The following is a 15,920-nucleotide window of genomic DNA, read 5'->3' as shown; positions in this document are numbered from 1 at the left end:
TCCTTCCGAGACACTAGTCACATCACTTAAAGAATGAACTCTCCAGACAGAATTATTAGCCTCCATGTCTTTCTTTCTGAGTTGCTCATCCCTTTAATTCCTGAAGCAAAGCAAATACCTTGTGTTGGCAAGTGAGAATGGATGGACAATTGCCCCTCTGGTTAAAGAAATGAGTGGAGGCTGAGGGAAAAATCAGATACATAAACCTGTTTGTTTTGGATACCCAGTTGGAACTGGGTGATTTTTAAAATGACATTATGTACTACATATGTTCACATCCTATTTCCTAGGGTCTTTCTTTGTGTTTCTAGATGAACAATTATGGGAATGTCAGATAAGGGTCTCAGTATAAGTAGTATAAAAATACATAATACCAAAAAATCTGACAGAAGCAATGTGGCTACTTTGAAAACACCTTGTTGGAGCTGGAATAGCTTTACTGGGGCCTAAAGTTGACCATTCAGCAGTATTACCTTTTCTTGAACACTTCTGCCTCAGAACATAGACAACTTCCATCCCCTGTAACTAATGAAGCAGGGGCTCCAACTACTAAGCTGTTTGCAGCATGGCTCTCCTTCCCACAAAGAGTTTTGACCTGTGCTCTCAAGACAAGAGTGATGGAACAAAAGGCTGTATCATATTTGCAGCAAAGGATTTGTATAAAGTTCCTTCAGGAAGTTGTTAATTATGACACTTACTAACTTCCCAAGTTTGTTCTTACAGGTATAGAATGTTGGTAGCATTCTGCCATCCCTGTTGTAAATGTATTTACCTAATGATGGAAACAGAATAAAATGCAAGAGTCTTCTCAAATACCTGATGAGGTGTTTTTTGGAAAGCAAATCTGTGTGTATTAAGGTGGAAAAAGACCCCTAGTAGCCCTTTCTTCCCTAGGTGTCAGCCAAAGTATTCTTAAATTTGGGAGTTTGCAGAAGAGCGTAAGAGAAAGTGTTGAAGAGAAATTTCAAGGGGGGAAAAATTTTTCTTCAGGTTAATATTTATTTGCAAGTTGATTGCTTCCCCCCTCACCCCCCCCCAATTTATTTTTTAAACAGTTTGTTATTCTATCGTACTTCTGAAGCAAAATTTAGATATTTGGGGATGCTAGTGTCAAGAGAAAAAGTCAGTTGGAGGCAGTGCTGGTTTGCCTTTTCCAGGATATTCAGCATTTCAAGTGGCACAAGTCATGGTGGTCATGGTGCTTCCACTACCATTTTTGATTATATTTTCTACCCAATTTTCGTACTGTGCTCTGAAAAGTTAAAGTTCTGTGAGATTGCTAAGTATTATTACTTCTATTTTTCCCCTGGGAGATGATTTCACAGACAAATAGACTTCACAGTTAAGAAATATTTCTTGATCATAAGCCTAAATTTTTTCTTTGATTGGTTGCATTCCATTGCTCATAGCTACATCTCATAAAAAACCAATTTATTGGTATTAATGTACCACCCCTAAATCACTGTAGATGGATTGTGTGTGTGCTCTGTCAGTGTGACTCGAGATTTTGTATCTTGGTTCAAAAGTCTTCCAGCTGCTGAGTCTTTTCCTCAAATTCTCTCCAAGTTTCCTTTTTTCTTCCCCCCCTCCCCTTTTTTTAATCAGGCTGTTTGCAGATTTTTATAAAATGCTTTGTGAAACAGAACTGACTCCATCCTTTTCCTGTGTATGGTGCTTCAATACACACATCTCAAAACTGCATCCCCTTATGGCCTTAAAGAAATTCTTATGCACAAAAGTACAATTGTTCTCAATGAAAATCCAGATGGCATAAAGGCAGGAGGGGAGAAGGAACAGGGGTTTTGCTCTTGAGTTAGGAAGTTTAAGAACTCTCCCCACCTCAATTTTGGTTTTGCAGTTTTCCCTGTGGTTTAAAATATTTCATCCCTGTGTTTTGGGAACTTGTCTTTGCTGTGTTGCTTCATTGAATGAGTATGAATTTTGTTCAGTAGTTAAGCTGCACTGGACTTTGTACTTGCTTTTAAAACACAAATCTGCTATCAGACTGTATGGTGGCAGAACATAAGAGCATCTGACAGGGAAACTTGGGAAACCTGGACTTCAGAAGATTGCTGTGAAGGGGAGAAATTTAACTTTTCACTTGCTGTCAATCTAGCTGATTTCCTCTATTCACTATTTCTGTCTGAAATAAATCTGTAGTTAGAAATTATTTCGTTTTGCAATGTTACCTTTGTGAACAAAGGAAAGCCTGAATACCAGGTTACTGTGAGTATGTAGGCAGGAGACCATATATGTATTTTTGTTTTCGAGGCAGACAATACGATCTGAAAAATTGTCCTGCAGTCCCTGTTTTTCAAAGAAATGGATAAATATCCTCTAAATCTACAGTTACAGTAAGTGGCACTGGCTAATGATTTGATTTGAGGATTGAGAGCGCAGTCTGGATTTACTCTTTGTGCATTAAGGCAGGTCAAATGGACACAGGCTGCATTTTAAATCAGTAATGGAAGGCTGAAGCCTGCCTTAAACCAATCACATCAGCCTTGCTCAAGACCAATTGATCCCGAGAGACTGAGCCCTGTGAGCATAGCTTTTATATGAATGGACTCTGTGCAGCCTGAAGTTTCATTCATAAAATGGATGCTGAAGGGAAAAAAAAAAAAAAAAAAGGCAGCCAACCCACACACGCCAAACCCTGGAATGTCCATTTATGCGGAGCTGAAGGGTGTAGTGTTCCCTCAGCTGCTGCTTTTGCCAGTTGCCTTAAAGTAATGATTAATGCTGCTTGGCCCTGCCTGCCTGCAACCTGACACCATTTATGGCCTTGGTGTGTTTCTAATGTATAGTGAATGAGAAGGCTACATTCTCAAATCAGAAACATAAACAGGAACTGGTTGGTCTGAATTCCATTCAAATATGTCACTTCAGCCGTGCAGTGTTTGTCCAACTTCGATTTTACAGGCAGGGAATGGGGCGGGGGAGAAAAAGCAACACAGACATTTTTGCAGTAAGATTACCAACAAAAGGAGCGAGGGAGAGAGAAAATACTGCTGTCTTTTGTTGAATTCAAAGGAGAGCAAAGTTTAAGACGCATTTTACAGTTACTGAGGTTAATAAAAGCAAATACATGATTTTAAAGTATGCTCAAAAGATCAGCTCCATGTGGAATTTCAATTCAGAGCTGAATGTATGAGCCTTTGTTTTCCTGTTCTGCTGTACAAAAAGTTACACATAGCCTAGACGGGCTGTTGACATCTGGTCTCACAAAATGCATTGGATGTTGTCATAGATCTAAAATCCAACGTTGTGGAAAGGAAGATGTTTGCTTAAGGTTTTTTCTGTATCTGTGTGACATTTCCACTTAGACGTGAGCTGGTGAGGCCAAACATAATTCTCTGACAAGTTTTTGTGAAATGAGGTGTAAGAAATTAAACTTTAACAATTTTAATCAGCTATTTTTAGAAGGAAGTGGATGTGCATCTATGAGTGCACATTCTTTTAAGTTTGGGTTTTTTTCCTAGATTGCTGGCACAAACGCTGGTGACAGAGAAAATGAATAAAACCTTCCATTCTGAATGTTTCTAAATTGCATAATGATTTAGGAAAAGATTGCTTAATATTTAAATTGATTTCTAGAGAATTATTATTTTTTTTCACCCATGTAATTTCAGTGCACCTACATTTTTTCATGCTGAATCTGCTACTGAAATAACCAGTGCTGACTTTTGTATTGCTGGAACTTGACCAATTTGTAGGACTCTGTTCATTACATAGCTTGTGAGGGGATTAAGCTTTTAAAGGTGGTTAAACTAAAACTTGATCTACCAGCATTTGAGTGGTGGGTCAATTGCTCAAGCAATTCTTGTATAATTCTTGTAATTAGTTCCAGTATTTTTACCTGAATATCTCATTTTGGGGAGATATGAGTTTGAATCTAAAGGTGTTCTGCAGGTTTAAAAATCCAAAATAATAATTTGTTACTTCTCCCTGCAAAACACAAATCATGCCTTTTTCTTAGTGACTCCTGGTGCTACCTGAGCTATTTGTTGCGATCTTGTTTGAAGAACTGCCATTCTTACCTAAAAAGGTCCTTTTTTCTGTTGATTTCACTATTATCTTCACCCTTGAGCTGGTCAGAACTTCTCAATGATGTTGTAAACAGCTGCTTTCCACCAGGAGGGTGAATTTGTTTCAGTGGTGGATGAACTTTTGTAAACAGTTTGTCATTGCTCTTGGAAATCCATGAACAGAAAAGTTATTTGCAGTGGTATTGTGTTGTTTTAAGTTTAATGCCAAAAGTATGATGTGTTCTAGTTTGAACATTTTATTTTTAAAAGGCTACTTTTGTCTCTGCACTTTCTAAAAATCTCTCCCAGTACAACAACCACCTGCTCATGTAGCAGAGAATTGCAAGGGAAGCTCTGAAAGACACCAAAGGGATGGTTGGTGTGTTCACAGGGTCAGGCTGGCACATGGGAGTGACACCAGGTTTGTCCCAGCTACCCAGGGGACTTGTGCATGCCCTTCTGTACCCAGTAGCACAATGGGAGGGAATCTGCATGTGCAGCATTTCTTGTCTATGGGAAGACAAAGCGGCACATTTAAGTCTATCTGTATAGACACACAAACTCTGGATTAATGAAATAAGGGCTAAAATACACATAATTACTTTTCAGACATAAAGGACAATTTAGAAGGACATGGTATAAGCAAAATTGCAGGGTTTCCAGTGAAGTTCCTTCAAAGTTTTGGGGACCAGGTTGTTTTTGAAACAGTTCCTTATGGAATCTGCTTGTAATATGACTTACTTGATGATAAAGTGTAAGTGAAAAAGTGGGCAGGAAAACAGTAAGAAGGTTGCAGTCTTATTATCGCTTTGTTTTAAATCTTTAGGGAAGTAGGCATGTTTCACTGTAAGCTGAGTGTTTGGTGAATTTGAAGGACTTGTCAACAGGCTCCCTGACTAAGGCAGCTGCCTGGCAGTGCAGCACAGTTTTCACCTGAGCTGCCACAGTGAGGGTGAGGCCAGGCAGGCAGTTCCCTTCTTCTCCCACCCTGTTTCAGGTGGCCTGTGCCTTCTAAGGCTCCATCTCCACGTCTCTCCCTCTGCACATGCACGAGTGCAGTGCAGCGCCTCTGTATGGCACTGTGCTTTGTCACCAGCACACGGGGTGTGCCCTGGGCCTCCAGATCTTCAGCTGATGCTGATAAAGTGAGCTGAAAAGTAATTCAGAGTTAGAGTGTAACATAACAACCTGCCCTTCCGTTAGGGAGGCTGTGTAAAGCCAGAAACAGGAATAGCTGAAGAATAAATCCTGGTTTAGGTTTCCAGTTCCTGCTTTGCTCTGCTTCATTCAGAAGAAGACAGGCAGTCACTGCATCCCATAGAATACAATCCTGTCATGTCATCCCTTTGCCTGCAGAACTCCATCTTCCCTGTGTCTATTCTGGCTAGGGACACAGGCTGAAGTTCTGTTTTTTTTCTGTGCAGGGTGGGATCGTGGGAACAAAATCTCATCCTTATCTCTGAAAAACAATCAGAAAAGAGGATTTAAGGATTCTTTACCTGCTCTGAGTTATACAGGGCTGAGACAGTCTAACCCCTTAAATTCTGACATGATAATTAATATGAACTACCTTACCAAGGGACCACTCAAGTGTCTTACTTGAAAATGAAACTTAGAATCTGTGCCTGCTAAGTTCAATAGCAGATTTTTCTTGTCCTGAGAAAGTCTGTTTGGGCATTTTCTGCTTGGATGTATTTTGATGGAGGCATAGCAGAGCTTATTTCCATTATTTTTCTCTGTGATGGTCCTGGATGAGAAGGCATTTTTGCAGTGTCTAGATTATGTGTGCTTTTAAAAACAGCACCTATTGGGAAAAGAATGTTTCATGGTCTAGGATATAAGACCATATTCATTGTTTTAAGATGACTGCTGTGTTTCTGTTAGTAAGAAGAGCAATTAAGAATGACCCCGAAGTATTCCTAAAGAATAATAAAAGCTAAGCAATTTTTTTTACATTTCTATATTTTTAGCTAGTTTTTTGTTTTGTTTTGTTTTTTTTAAGGGGGCTCTGCTGTTTTTGAGCTGATGTAACCTTACAATGTGAATTACTTCATTAACAGTCTGAAATAAGCTCGTTGTGTGTCTAAATCCAGGCACATTTTTCTTCAAAGACCAAAACTTGTAAAAAGATGATAAATCAGTCATCTCTTGGATCTTGCCATGGAAGTACTTCATGCCTGCTTCTGACTTATTTGTTGTCTTGAAACAATGGTTTAAGAAGAAGGAAACATATAATTGCTCTGTAATTTCTACACTAAAATGTTTTCTTTTGAAGTAGCTCCGCTTAGCATGTAAAAATACTTCTGGGTCTTAGTCAAGCATTTAGTACAATTTAAAACTGCAATACTAAATTTCATTGGTTGGACTTTTTATTAGATAAGGTAGAAATGAAAGCAGCAGGCAATTTAATTAGCAGTAATTTTTCTGGGCAAGTCATTACTTTGATGAACTTCAGAGCAATGTTTATGGCTCCTAATTAACCATGTTAGTCATTTGATTGAATAATCACTTTGGAAATGTTTCTACAATTTGATTAGAGTCTGACCCACTCTGATAGTCATAAATTAACTGATAGCACTTTAGGATAACAAGACTCTAGTTACTTTACGAGAAATAAACTCTTCGGTGCTGTATTTTTTTGGTCCTCTGTGGACTGTTTAAGCACAAGCTAACCAGAAGATTAAGTAATGTTGGTACAAACAATGCTTGCCTTAAAGAGACTCCAGATGTTAATTATAATTGACTTAGGAGCATGGGAGATGAAACCCCAACTTGGCTAGGAAGACAACTTTGTGGATGCATGCATAATCCTTTATTCAGTATACTCTGCTCTATCACTTTGCAGGAGTGGAGTTCATGAGTCAAAAAGGGCTTTGCTGCCAATACTGGAGAAGCTTTACCTAAAATAGAAAATAGCATCTGTTTCAGTTCTACAGCTTCCTCTTTTTTACGTAGATTTTTCCATTCTCCTTAGAATTCAATCTACTTGCTAACATGAATGATTCCTTGCAGGTGAAGCACTGCTTGTAGCCTTGACTTCTAGTCTGCAGAGCTATACTTGACTGGGGTGATCACTGAGTCACCGATTCCTGTGGTTGCTCAGAATAGCTGCCTGAGACATTAGAGATTCTCTAGGCCTGAGGAGGCAGGCACCCAGTGTTTTATTGAGAGAGGAGGTAATGAAGAGTTTGGTACAGATGTGCAAGAGGGACCATGGGCTGTTAGAGGAAACTTATTATTATTACTGCCCTGTGTTTCACTTGTTTGTGAAGTCAGTGTAAAACCTCATTTTCTTATCCTGCCAAATCTTTGATACTCATCACTAGTCAGTGAACAGTGAAATTTGGAATCACAGTCTGAAAGAGTCTGTAGGCGGTGTTGGAAAAATAATGTCTGCTCTTTCGACCTCTGTTTGCATCTCTTTAAGAGTTACAAGTTGCTGGTAACAGATTGCATAGCTTAGGGTAGGAGTTCATCACAAGATCAAATAGACTTTGTTGAGCAAGACTTTTGATATCCAAGAAGTAGGTTAAACATGGTCTAGAAGGGCAAACATTTACGGTGTGTTTCTGTTTGCAAGTCCCTGTGCACAGGATGTGACTACTTGGGGACAGTGCAAGACACAGGGAAGAAAAAGAAAGACATTTAAAAAATATGTTTCTCATTAGTTCTATTTGGCTTTTATCATTCCTCCTGCAGATTTGAGTAGAGGTGGAGAATAGCAAATAAATATCAGTATTATTTAGAATATGCACAGTATTTTTTTGGAAAGGTGTAATTTTTGTTTTAAACACATAAAAGTGGAGAGTGATAGAGATAGACCTAAATTTTTAAATAAAATGCTTGCAACTGCAGAAAATTTCTTTAACCCTTCAAGAGTCTAAAAAGCATTACCCTACTCTGAATTCACTTTGAATTGAATTCAGAGTAGGGTAATGTAAAGGTAGTGTTTATGAATCTCCAGTGTGACTGGCAGTCTTTTCAGCACAATTGATTAAAAACTTTGGGTTGAATTAGCTACGAGGATAGATATACAAGCACAGGGGTTAAAATATTCATGGTCACTGGTGCGGGTTTTTTGGTGAATGGTCTAAAGTGTAATTGCCATGGGAGTCAGCTTTTAGCAAAGTTGATTACAAGAGGTTTGGAGTTCAAGTAGGTAGGATCTGTGAGCCTCACGTCATGACTTTCACTTTGGCCATGTGTGGTGTGTGCTGCTATGAAATGCTGTGTGTTGACAGGTTCCCTCTCACTATAAGCTGCATCCTTTTCTTTTGCTGTTCTGCTTGCAGCTTGTCTCATTGATAACCTGCACACTTTTAATTCCAGACAGTCTTTTGACTTGCATTGTCATCTTCTCCTTTCAGAAGTGCCTAGCTGCCATTCCATTTACATGAGGCAAGAAGGCTTCCTGGCTCACCCAAACAGAACAGAAGTTAAGTTTCCTATTATCTATCACTTTTGTATGAGAGAAATGTCCAAAAATTTAAAAGCCTGGGGGTGTCTGGGGCTCACTGGTTTAATTCTGGTCCTGGGAAGACTTGGATCATTCTTCTTTCCCTTTTCAGTGTTGAGTTTCTGATACACTGAATTTTTTGTAGTTTAGTGCCATGGGTTGATCAGGGTAGAAGCAATTATATTATGAACTTAACTCATTCTGCTTTTCAAGGCCTCTAGCAGTTGAAAGGAAGACACACTTAAAAATTTGTCTGTTTCACCTATTCTGCTCAAGTGATATTTTCCAGGCTGTTAGCATGACAGGCTCATTTAACTGTGTTAAGTAATCCATTTTTAACTTTAAATTAAGTGAAGGTTTTGGGTTTTTCATTTTGTTATTATTTTTGCAATGTTTTGATGCACTTTATGCCTAAATTGAGATGTACCAAAATTCCCAATGATTTCAGTAGGACAGAGTTACATAAATGTGAAAATTAATAATTCTGAGTGACAGTACTTTATATGTACTAGAAATAAGAAGTCCAACAGAACTAAGGTGATTGTGAAAGAGAGGTGATAGCCTCCACTGTCCTGTTTTAGTTTATCTGTCTTAGCAATATATTATTTTCTGCTTGTTTGTTTAGGGTTTATTTTTCTTCCAGTGGGCAAATTTCAGGAACATGGGAAGTCTGGTTTTGAGATTGATGAGAATCTAGATAGAGGTATGAATCAAAGTCTTCCAGGAAGACTTTATTTGCTAGTATAAAGATAGAAGCAAAAAGATAACACATCTGACTAAAATCCTATCTGCTTCTGGGTTGAAATAAAGACAGAGAAAAAAAAAGATAGTGTTTAAAAAGGAAGGTAAAACAGGAGATGGAAATTTCTAAGTTTTCTTATATGGAATTATATGTATAAGTATAGAAGCTTGATAAGGGAGGTGAGAGACATCAGGAAAAATATAAACAAACTGCAGGGATAAGGGCAAAAGATTTTGAGTTTTAATCATAGCAGAGATAGGGGAAAAGCTATCTTATCCATGTTATGGTCTTGTAAGGAGTTGGAAGTGGCAGAATTTTCATGAATGATGTAAAAAACCAGTGATGTTAGCTAAATATTTGTTTTCTGTATTCGGAAATCAATCAACATAATTTTACAGAATAAAGGTCATGTCAAATCTGATTCTGTTCTTTGCTGAAAATAAAAGTTTGATTGATAAAGATGCTTGTATCGTATAGTTTGACTTTTTATGGCATTCAATTTGCCTCTGTGTTACATTCTGATTAAGAAGTTAGCACAAAGCAATATCAATAAAGTACACATTAAATACATTAAGACCTGGCCACCTGACAGATCTAAAAGAGACTGTCACCAGGCAATCATCTCTGAATGGATTATAGTTCTGTAGGAATTGATATCAGGAGTGTTGCTATTCAATATTTTCAGTAAAGATATGGAACAAAGTTAATAGATAACTTTATGGCACAAAGATAGAGCAGTAAATAACAGGCTGAACAGGGCAGTCACAAAGCAGTTTGAATTGTTTGGTTATCTGGGCACATTAAACAAAATGTTTTTTAAATTCATGAATGTAGACCAGGTCTGTGGAACAGGGAAACAATATATTGGAAAAAAGGATTTTGAGGTGGGCCTCCTCCTTAGCTTCACAGTGGGAAACCAGCCCAACTGAGCATTGTTAACCTTAAGGCAAAAAGCCTTCTGCAATGCTTAGGCAGTCAAAAGGAGGGTCAGAGGGGTGGCAGGAGAGGAGGAGATGTTTTGTCTCACTCAATAGCACTGGTGAAACTGATACCAACATGCAATACGGTTCTGGTTAAGCAAAACATGAGCATAATAGGAAATAGCAGGAATATGTACAGAATGGTGTGCTAGAAAGGCTGCTGGGTTGTAGACAGTGTCTTTTAATGACAAAATAAAATTTTACCAAATTATCTTATTTGAAGTAACATCAAGAGCAGTGTGTGAGGGTGAGCTGTGTGGGTGTGAGTAGGAAATACTGAGTGGTATTCTTCTTTAGTCTTGCAGGGAGAAGATCTGCAGGAACTAATGGTTAAATGTCAAAGCCATGCTAGTTCAAACAGGAAATGAGCAAACATTTTGTAATAAATCATAGAGAAATATGGGTGCTTTTCCATTTTAGCAGGTGGAGATTAACAGTCTTTTGGGAATGCATATGTTAATTAAACACCCTTGTACTTAGGCCAAAATGTTGGGATTGGGCGGTGTCTAAAGGATGTGGGATATTAATCTGATTCCTGTATAACTTAGTGTTCCCTCTGGCATTAAGCCTGTGATCTCTTTTTTTCTCCATGCATCTTTTATATAAACACTTCTCTCTTTTTACCTTACAGGCTGTATGTATGAAAAGGGACCTAGGCAGTTTTATGATGACACTTGCGTTGTTCCAGAGAAGTTTGATGGTATGTATGACACATCTCTTTTTCCTGTGTAGGGAGATGAAAAAGAGATGAGGGACTTTTCTCTGTAGCTGATCAAAAAAGCCCAGTAACGTTCCAATTTAGGATTCCTTAACACACCATTTGTGGTGCACCCAACCAAAGCTGACCTTTGTCTCTTGAAACCAAAGTCTCCTCTTCAATAGGATGTCATTTGACTTTTGCCAGCTAAAGGCGCTGCATCCAGACTCGTGGCAGAGGAACTCGGTTCTGTACTCTTGAGAAGTAATAAGAGGATTTCCATTGCACTGATGATCACATACTACTTGTTTGAGATGTAATGAAAGCTGTACTTATAATTAACAAAACAGTAGCTTTGGTTTTACTGAGGATTAAGCCTCTTGTCTTGCTGTCTACAAAGTAATGAATAGTGGGAAGTGAGTATACAGGGCATTTTTTGTGTTTATGCCAATGTATTTGCACTAGGTTGAATGTACTAGTGGTTTATTTTTCAGTGGGATTGATAACAAATCAATGCCCTGTTCACAACACTACCAATTACAGCAGACTTTTTTTAAGAGGAATTCTGAGGTCAATTAAAATGAATGGTCCAAATTATCCTCAGTTACTCTGACGTAAAATCAGTTTCCTGGTGTAACTCAGTTGATTTCAGATTTATTTCATTAGAAGCAAAGTAGATGGACACCGTATTTCTTGCCAGTGACTCTATTAGTCTGCAACTTTGGGAAGTAATTTAGAGACCAGTTACTTAAATTTGCTAGAATGGCATTATGTTATTGGATGCATGCTAGTGTAGTGTTGTTAGTGTAGCTTTTGTGTTAGTGTGTGTATGTCTGGCTTTATTTATTTCAGCAGGAAAGATTAGATATTTCCTGATAAACTTGTGAACAAATCTTTAACCACAGCTAAAAGTAGGGCTGTACAATTTGTGTTTTTTTCCTACTTTATTTTGTTTGTTTTGTCCTGAGACTCACTTATGGATTACAAAACTATTGAGTGTTTAGCAGCATTTGTTGTATTTGCTGAAAATCTGGAGACTCTGGAATGAAAATAACCCAGAGAATTGCACATTCTTCAGAGTATCACATGTATTTTTATGTTGGTAGGAAATAGATAAAAGAGCTTTAGACAATATTAGACCTAACTGAAGACTGCTCAATCCAGTATTGCATTGTCACTGCACTGACACAGTCACAAAAAGAGTCTTTTATTGAAAGTCCACTTTGTACCCTGGATTTGTAATGTAAGCTTGTTTGGTTTTTTTTTCTAAACATTTTTTTTAAAGCACATCGTGTCAGGTATGTTTTTGTTCCCCAAACATGATTGTGGATCTGATCTGAGCACCAATGTCAGATTTCTATGTACATTTATGGGAATGGGATCAGACCCTGTACTACAAGAAGTTAAAATTTGTTAACAGTAGCATTTTTCTATGTTTTCATAAAAAACCTTTTGGTTAATTTGGGTATTATACAGGAAAGGGAGTGAAAATAAAATAGAAATACAAGTACAGTAAAAGAATTGAATGTTAAGAAGTATTTTTGTGCCTGCAAAGCAAGCACTCTGCTGCTAGTTTCTATGACTGCCCATTGAGAGAACACCTTGTACTCTAGAAGATTGAAGTCATGATGCAAATAGGTGTGTTTATGCTTGCAGCATGATGTTTTGAGGGAAAAATAGCAGTTGTGTCATCATATTCTAGCCAGTAAAGCAAAAGTTGGATAAGCCCAGGACTAGTCTTGATGTTTCAGAAGTAGATTCTCAGCTGCTTCATTTGAAATCAAAGAGCAGCACAAGGAAAGAATTTGATCCTGTGTAATACTGTGCTTGCTATTTGTACATTGCACAGCTATCATTACAAGGAAAATAACTGTCCTTGAAAAAGGACTTTCAGGACTGGAACTTGAACCTCATATAAACCAAAAAGCCTTGTGTTGATTTATTTGTTTTCCACAGCTATTGAGTCAATTTTCTTTCCTGATTACAAAAGGAAGTGCTCCATTTTTAATATTATTATTCTGCCTTTCGCTATGCAGAGCCATTCCATAATGGCTGTCAGAGCATCCTAATGTTGTGGTTGAATTTAAATTCCTGACTTTCCTTATTAAACAGATCACACTGTTTATTGTAGGCTTTTGCTGTTCTGATGGTTGAAATGAGGAATTTACCAGTTTATCTAGGATTGCAGTTATTGTGTGGAGAAAAAAATACTGTCTGCTTCAGCATCAGACCTTTCAGCTGTTACTGTTTGCATGAGTTGTTCAGTATAAATATGATTTAAAAACAACAAAGACAATATGGATATAACAGGGTTGTTTTCTCATTGGCAACTTACGGGACATCTAGTTTAATGTTATTGATATTTTTTAAAATGTTTTTCTAGACTTAAAGTTTTAGAAAAATTAACTTATTGCTTTTCAGAGGGAATACTAATTTAATATGTAGATATGAGTGAAAGTAATTTTGCTCATATGCAAGTCCAATATGCCACAGAGGAACTCGTGTATCTGCAGGATTTACATGACTATACATAAAGCTCATGCTGTTTAAGTCCAAGTCAAATACTTTGTCAAAATTTCCTTAGAAGCATTTGCATGCAAGAGAAGTTTCACTCAATAGGGTTTTGCACCTTTATGAAGCCCAAAACTGGGGCCCGTGCAGAGTACAGTACACAAACACAGTTCTTCTCATTTCAGAGCTGCTTCAAAAACAGTTTATGTGCTTTCAAAAGAGAAGATATTACAAAATGGTTTGCAAGACATTTGCATTTGTCAAACCTACATGGGGAGAGACTTAGTGAGACTTTCATAAATCATTAATGAATTCAAATGCTTTTTTTGCTTTCTAATTAATATGTCATTGTAAGTCCCCAGCAGACAGGGGAGTGTTGCATTTGAGAGTGGCTGATTCTTCCCTTAGTTTTGTTACCCTAAATGATTGCTTTGCCAGCTTGTCTGACAAACTGAGTGATGGTGTTCCAGGGCATTGCCCCTCTAACGTTGCTGCTGTTGTGTGCAGGAGATGTCAAGCAGGAGCCAGGCATGTACCGCGAAGGACCCACGTATCAACGGCGAGGCTCGCTTCAGCTCTGGCAGTTCCTGGTAGCTCTTCTGGACGACCCATCAAACTCTCACTTCATAGCATGGACTGGCCGAGGCATGGAGTTCAAGCTGATTGAGCCAGAGGAGGTGAGTTAGACAGCATGCCCTCACATCCACTGCCCCGTCCTGCAAACTTAACTGTGCTCCTTTGGACTTAGGTCCTGTTTTCCTTCAGTACTTTGCTTCAGTAGGGCTTTAGAAGGGTGATAGAAAGGACTGGCAAGGGAAGTGCTTCAGTTAGCTAAGCATAGGTTTGACTTCTAGTCCCACAAAATAATAAAAATGCTGCAAGTACTAGAGTTAGTAAATAGTTCGCATTAATTGTGGGGTCTGCATTTTTCAGAATCACTTTATGGATCTAACTGTATCCCAAAATTGTTCAACTTGTCCCTCACTAGTCTTTCAATCCCAAATATTAGATTAATTAGATTGAATCATTAGATTGTTTAGTACAGGCTTAGATCCCAGCCTTGCAGACACTCATGTACATGCATGGCTCTTTTGAACCATGGGGTAGAAAAAATTACTTGTATTCATGAACATTTGCTGAAGCATGTCTTAGTTCACTTGTGTGATAAACAGGAATAAATTGAATGTTTTATTATGTAAACTGTTTTGGACTAGGTAATGTTATGTAACCTAGCCTGCATTCTAAACTGTATTGGAAATTGTTGGAAGATCAGGTGTATGTGAATTTTGTTGCAAAATTCAAGTGGAGGATTTAATTTAAGGCAGTATCATTCTACTTTACCTTTCTTGCCCCTCAAATAGGGTTTTCTAATAGGGAGGGCTACAGCAAATTTTCTGACAGGATCTCTTCTGAGTTAGAGCTGAGAGGGAAGGCTCGAGGGTGCATGGCTGCTTCTACGTTCCACCAGCTATGGCTGCTTCTCCATTCTGCTGTTTGCCATCCATCTAGTGGCATTAGCAGTCTGAAAGCTGTCTTGCATGTTACTTATATTGTCTGCTAACTGCTCTGTGGAGCAGCTGGAGCAGGTGGGCATGGTGTCAGGACTGATGTCCCTTTCCTTCCCGACGTGGTCTGGCTGAGGAGCAGGTTGCTGCAAGGACCCCAGTGCTGGCTCTCGGTTGTCTGAGCATGCCCTGCTCTAGTGGTGGTCACCATGGCAGATCCTGGCATTGTGTATCTGAGGATTTGAACTCAAAACAGTCTTAGTCTATCTGATACTGAAACTTTGCTGGCAAGCCTGCAGCCTTAGCAGGCTACATGGATTCCTTAGTTGTGTAACCTGTCCAAGAACAGAGCAAAATCTTTTGAAAGTCTTTTGTTTGGTTTTGGTGAATCATGTACATGATTTTTCCCCCCTACCCTAGTCTCATATTTTTTACTCTCTTAGTTTTGTCTTGTCTTTGAGGTATGCCCAATTTTTTTCAAGATTGAAGCGTTTTATTGAGAAATGGTTTCCAGCAGATGGTGCAAAAACTTTATAGATTTTATTAACTAAGGAAAGGAAAGTATCAAACCCATAAGTTTTACTTATTGTGTAATTCCCTGAAGAATTGGCTGTTCTAATTTAACTTAAACAGATCATCTGCATGTCTGGCTAAGCAGAAGTAGCTCTGCATTTTTGGAGCAGCATTGCATCCAAGATCAGGAGGAGGCTTGAAGCTTGCCTCACTCTGTGTGTTCCTAGAAGTACAAAGGAGTTTAAGTTGTTTTCATATGAATGTCATGAATCTGACAGAAACAGTCAATTAAAATAAGAATAGCCTATGGGAAGTCACACAGTTCTGTTGGTTGCCAAGTATAAATTGAAGGGAAATCAAAGAGCTTGTTGGCTCTGCTGTGGCAAGCTAGGATGTCAGTGACATGACCTTTCCATCCAAACCTCCATTACTGGAGGTTTATGCCCTGGTAGAGAGTGACAACAAAAATGAATATGTATCAGCCCCTG

At 38.4% G+C, this 15,920-nt stretch overlaps 1 protein-coding gene across 2 annotated transcripts in view; it reads left to right on the top strand.

Annotated features, from left to right (window-relative positions):
• Positions 1-15,920, top strand: part of ETV1 (ETS variant transcription factor 1) — a 64,730-nt gene that overhangs the window by 43,765 nt on the left and 5,045 nt on the right. For both annotated transcript variants that reach the window (XM_050971423.1, XM_018909464.3), the window contains exons 9-11: positions 8,396-8,464; positions 10,838-10,906; positions 13,922-14,091. In XM_050971423.1, coding sequence (XP_050827380.1) covers positions 8,396-8,464; positions 10,838-10,906; positions 13,922-14,091 — 308 coding nt within the window. The remainder of the gene's footprint in view (positions 1-8,395; positions 8,465-10,837; positions 10,907-13,921; positions 14,092-15,920) is intronic.

This window comes from Serinus canaria, chromosome 2 (genome assembly GCF_022539315.1).
Source record: "Serinus canaria isolate serCan28SL12 chromosome 2, serCan2020, whole genome shotgun sequence".
Lineage (NCBI taxonomy): Eukaryota > Metazoa > Chordata > Aves > Passeriformes > Fringillidae > Serinus > Serinus canaria.
This window is presented reverse-complemented; position numbering and strand designations above follow the sequence as displayed.